The sequence below is a fragment of the Tupaia chinensis genome, unplaced genomic scaffold (assembly GCF_000334495.1).
Source record: "Tupaia chinensis unplaced genomic scaffold, TupChi_1.0 Scaffold000212_1, whole genome shotgun sequence".
Classification (NCBI taxonomy): Eukaryota; Metazoa; Chordata; class Mammalia; order Scandentia; family Tupaiidae; genus Tupaia; species Tupaia belangeri.
This window is the reverse complement of record NW_006159687.1, coordinates 3,339,846-3,345,172: the sequence shown is the minus strand read 5'-3', so window position 1 is coordinate 3,345,172 and position 5,327 is coordinate 3,339,846. Positions and strand designations below refer to the sequence as shown.

Below are 5,327 nucleotides of genomic sequence, written 5' to 3'. Positions count from 1 at the left end.
TCTTGGGATCTTGGGCACGCACACATGCACGGTATGATTTAAGCCACCGGGTCCAGGACTCAAACCACAGTCGACTACGTGGGAGTCCAGCGACATAGCCATTACGCTACCTGCTGGTCCCTTTAAGATTTTCTAACAACTGCATTTAAAAGGTAGTTTATTTCCTGATACAGACAGACAGACGGACCCGGGACAGGGTCGTGCCGTGTTACAAGTCTGTCCCTCCTTACTGGCTGCAACCACCAGGATCAGTGCCTAGGCCGCTAGTAGCCACGCCGTAAGAAGTGAAGACAGGGCAAGATGTGACACAGCTGAGTAGTGGAGTGGCTTCTGGGATGACTTCCATGTTCTTGGAGTTGGGGACAAAGAATTGAATAAAACATGCCAATAGCGAAAGGACAGGGTAGTTTATTCCGTGAAAGCGGAAGCGCGCCCCTGAGAGTAGGCGCCAGCCTTTGGAGTGCCAGAAGGCCCTGGCAGTTCCATCCTGTCCTGTTTATGACTTTCTAATCTGGTTAGTGTGAGTTGGTCATTGGCTGGGCCCACTGCGTCACCTCATTGGCTCTATCAGATGTGGCTTAATCATTGCCTCGCTACCTTGGGTGGGGCACTTTCTGCCCCGATCAGTTCTCAGTCCAGCCACATGGGCGGATGCTCCAGCCCCATGACCTGCTCCCCCTCCCTAGCTTTCTCCTGCCTCGGTGGAACGCAGTGCTCTGCCGACAACGTCTGGGTTCCTGGTTCGAGTATAGAGACCTCCCTACACATGCCCATGATCCGTGCTGGCTGAGGGCTGGGATAGACCTGAACATCAGGATCCACTAGGGGTTTTCTCTGTCTCTGTCTCTGTCTCTGTCTCTCTCTCTCTCTGCCTCTTGGAAGAAATAAATAATAAACATTTTAAAGTGAAAAGAGGCCAGCAGGTGGTGTGATTAAGGTACTGGACTTCCACATGGCTGACTGCAGTTCACATCCTGGACCTGGGGGCTTGAAAATCACACCAGACGCATGTGTGTGCATGCGAGTCCTAAGAGGAGAAGAGACTGTGGCTTGGCCGTTCCCCTGGGGGTGATTTTTCACTTGTCCTTTCACTGTCTTTTCCTGGAGAGCACACAATACTCTCTGGCAAAAGCCTGAAGGAAAAAAGAAACAGGGAAATAAATTTTAGCAACTTTTTATTTGATCTATGTCTAAAACATTATTTCAAAAAACAATATATGGCCCAGCCCTGTAGCCTAATGGTTAAGGGGGCTGGATCCTACAGAGCTGACCACGGTTCGAACCCTGGCCCTAAATGGCTTGAAAAACATACCAGGCGCTTGTTCATGCCCAAGAGCCCGAGAGGAGGAGGACAGGGAGGCGGAGGGACTGCAGCATGGCCAAGCCCTGTTGGGGATGTTCTCTACCTTTCTCCTCCCTTTCTGCCTCCCGCCCTCCCTCCCCGTCTGTCTCTGGTGAGTGCACACATGTTCTAGCAATTTAAAAATACACTCAGTATAAAAATGACTAACATCATAGTTTGTTTTGCACACCGTCTCTCGGGGCTGGTGTGCGTTCTCCACTTGCGCTCACCTCCACTCAGACAGCACATTCCAGGTGCTCGGTAGCCAGGCATGGCCGTGGTCACTGTGTTAGGCAGGGTAGGTCTGGACACTGAGGCCCTCTGGAGAGTGAGCCCGGCCCCGATCTTGGTCTCGACGGCAGCCCTAGTCGGCCCTCAGTTCAAAGCTGGCCTCAGCCCTCTTTATTCTTTCCCTCCCAAGGTGGCTAGCATTAAAAGAAAAAAAAGATAAATTTACTTTTCCGGCTGCAAACTGTGGCTGAGCTTGCCCACTGGAGTTAGTCATCCTCAGAGCACCCGCCAGGCTCTGGCTTATCCAGCTCTTCTGAGTCTGGGTCCCTGGCACGGAGTTTACAATCGTCCGGGAGACTGGTGTCAAAGGGAGTGTGAAAAGAGAGGCCACTCACTTTCCCTGACACGCCAGAGCTGGGGAGCCCTGCAGGGAGTGTGCACAGCCAGGGGCAGGCCTTGGTGACTCACCACTTCAGCTTTCCCTAGCTCCGAGCCTGTCATGGAGCGTGTACCAGTTAGGGGAACTAGGGAGTTCCACCTTCCCCTGGCATCTCTTCCATTTCTTCATTTCCTACTTGTCTAGAGAGAAGGGGTCATGCAGAGGGCAGTTTATATGTGTAGCCTTTTTTTAGAGAGATTTTTCCTGTAGGGTGCATGCACTTTGCCAGAGAGACAGAGCAAGACGAGACAGAGAAACAGAAAGCAAGACATCACTCCCCAAGGGGGATGGCCACACCACAGTCCCTTCTCCTCCATTCTCCTCCATTCTCCTCTTGGGATTTTGGGCATGCATGCACGTGTATCTATTGTAAGTTTCAAGCCACTGGGTCCAGGACTTGAACTGCAGTCAACCATGTGAGAGTCCAGCGCCTTAACCACTATGCCACCTGCTGGCCCCTGTGTATCCTATTTATAACAGTTGCTTTGTGGTTTCCTTATGTTGCCTCAGAATGTAGCCAACTCTTCCCCTAGGACACTTAAATTCTCTTCTCTGGGGGGCCCTTTTTGGGTAACTTCCTTATTTTGAAGCCCTCCTGTTTTGTAATGGCCTAATGCCCTTTCCTGTGGGCTCTGACCTTTCCTACCACCACTGGGCACGGCGTAGTGAGCATTTATCCACTTGACAGACATTTCCCAAGCACCACGCTGTGCCAGCCCGGGTCCCAGACGCTGGAGATACTGTGGAGAAAAGAATGTGGCCGCTGTCCTCGGCGGTCTCGGAGGGAGACGCGGACTTGAGAAGCCCGGTTCTGGAGCAGGACAAGATGTGCAATGATTTGTGTACGCATGCACAGGGGAGGTCACCGGGCAGGGCGGGCAGGAGAGGAGAGGGACACGGGCTCAGACTGGCCAGCCTCCTCACCGCGCTTTGCTTGTTCCCACAGGCCGAAGCCCAGAGAGTCTGGCAGAAGCTGGGTGATGTGCAGGAAATATTTCACAAGAGGCAAGTGAGTCTCCTGAAACTGGCAGCCAAACAGACTCGCCCAGTGCAGCCGGTGGCCCCCCATCCTGAGTCCTCCCCAAAGTGGGTGTCACCGAAAGCCAGCCAGCGCTCTGCCTTGGGTAGGTTATTTGGGAGAAGGGAGCCGGGTGCTTTCCATGTCTCGTCAGCGTCCGGTCACCTAGAACAAGCAGTGCTCATGGTTTTGACATGTCATTTACAAGAAAGTATGGACGTGGCGTGGCGCAGATGCAGGGGGTCACGGAGTGCCTGGGTGCGCCCTCGTGAGGGTGGGTGGTACAGGTGGACAGACGGCACTGGCGTCACACAGAGGCCTGTAGGAGGCTTAGCACTCGCTGACGATGGAGTGGTAGAACTGGCTCCTGGAAAAGACACCATCAGAAAGACCTTACCCAAGGTCCTGGTTACTACAGCTATTAGTAAGCCTTAAAATCAGATAAGACAGGTGTTCCGCCCCTGTTCTTTTTCAAGGTCATTGTGGCTATTTTGATCCTTTTCATTTTTCTCTACAAGTTTCTTTTTAATTATTTTATTTAGCTTTATCTATTTATTTTAATTTGACCAGAGAGAGAAAGGGTGAGAGAGAGAGAAAGCAAGCCATCAGGTCCGGGACTTGAACTGTGGTTGGCCATAGGGGAGTCCAGTGCCCTTAACCATCATGCCACGGGCTGGCCCCATTTCTACGCAAGTTTTGAATCACCTTTCAAATTCTGCTGTGATAATGACTGGGATTGCGCAGAATATATAGATTAATTTGGGAAGAGCTGTTGATATATTGAGTCTTCCAACTCACGAATATGTTATAATTTTCCATTTATTTAGGTCACTTTAATTTTTTTCAACAATGTAGTAGTTTTGAGTGTTAAAGTCTTAGGCATTTCATGTTTATTTTTGTAACCCTGTAGTAAATAGAACTTACCATATGTAACTAATAATAAGACTCTATTTCTACGTAGAAATGTAGTCATGTTATCTGTGAATAGGAGCAGTTTCCCTTCTCCTCCTCAAGCTTTGCTTTTCTCCCTCGTCTTATGACTGGTACCTCCATCCAGTACTTAATTTGACCAGAGAGAGAAAGGGTGAGAGAGAGAGAAAGCAAGCCATCAGGTCCGGGACTTGAACTGTGGTTGGCCATAGGGGAGTCCAGTGCCCTTAACCATCATGCCACGGGCTGGCCCCATTTCTACGCAAGTTTTGAATCACCTTTCAAATTCTGCTGTGATAATGACTGGGATTGCGCAGAATATATAGATTAATTTGGGAAGAGCTGTTGATATATTGAGTCTTCCAACTCACGAATATGTTATAATTTTCCATTTATTTAGGTCACTTTAATTTTTTTCAACAATGTAGTAGTTTTGAGTGTTAAAGTCTTAGGCATTTCATGTTTATTTTTGTAACCCTGTAGTAAATAGAACTTACCATATGTAACTAATAATAAGACTCTATTTCTACGTAGAAATGTAGTCATGTTATCTGTGAATAGGAGCAGTTTCCCTTCTCCTCCTCAAGCTTTGCTTTTCTCCCTCGTCTTATGACTGGTACCTCCATCCAGTACAGCATTGAGCAGAAGTGGCAAGAGCAGACGTGCATGGCTTTTTACTCAACTTTAGCAGAGTTACTATTTCATCTTTAAGTACGATGTTAGCTGTAAGCTTTTCACCAGAGCTTTTTTTTTTTTTTGTGAGAGGTTTTTGCTATAGGGCACGTGCACTCGACAGACAGACAGAGAGACACAGAGAGATAGAAGGCGAGAAATTACCCTCCGGGGGGATGGCCACGCCGCAATCCCTTCTCCTCCATTCTCCTCTCGGGATCTTGGGCACGCACATGCACACGCCTGACGTGAGTTTTAAGTCACCGGGTCCAGGACTCGAACTGCAGTCAATTACATGGGAGTCCAGTGATATAGCCATTACGCTAACTGCTGGTCCCTTCACCAGTGCTTTTTATGAGACTGAAGAAGTTCCCTTCTATTTCCAGTTTTTAAGTTTTATCTTAAATTATTGTTGAATTTTTTAGATGTTCTTTTTGGTTCATATATTGAGATAATTGCATTATTTCTCACTTTATCTCTCTATCTCTGTCTCTTTCCAGTGAGTGCACATGCACTGTAGTGAAATTAAAACAAAACAAAAAATTTGAGCTTCCTGGGATGGAAACTCTTGGATAGGAGGCCCATGTTGTCTGTTCCATCATTTTTTGTAAAGCTCTGTTTGAAGTACTTACCTCCTCTTTGTAATTAAATGTCTCTCCTTCCCTCTTTATCTCTAATAATACTTTTTTTTTTTT

The 5,327-nt window shown here is 48.2% G+C and overlaps 1 protein-coding gene across 4 annotated transcripts in view; it reads left to right on the top strand.

The window, feature by feature from the left end:
- Positions 1 to 5,327, top strand: part of MCF2L2 (MCF.2 cell line derived transforming sequence-like 2) — a 155,803-nt gene that overhangs the window by 10,409 nt on the left and 140,067 nt on the right. For 3 of the 4 annotated variants that reach the window (XM_014587431.2, XM_014587430.2, XM_014587428.2), the window contains exons 1-2: positions 2,699 to 2,854; positions 2,959 to 3,136. In XM_014587431.2, the coding sequence (XP_014442917.1) occupies positions 2,846 to 2,854; positions 2,959 to 3,136 (187 nt within the window). In that variant the 5' untranslated portion in view covers positions 2,699 to 2,845. Of the gene's footprint in view, positions 1 to 2,698; positions 2,855 to 2,958; positions 3,137 to 5,327 lie in introns of those variants that run through there. The other variant, XM_014587426.2, reaches the window with a different exon arrangement.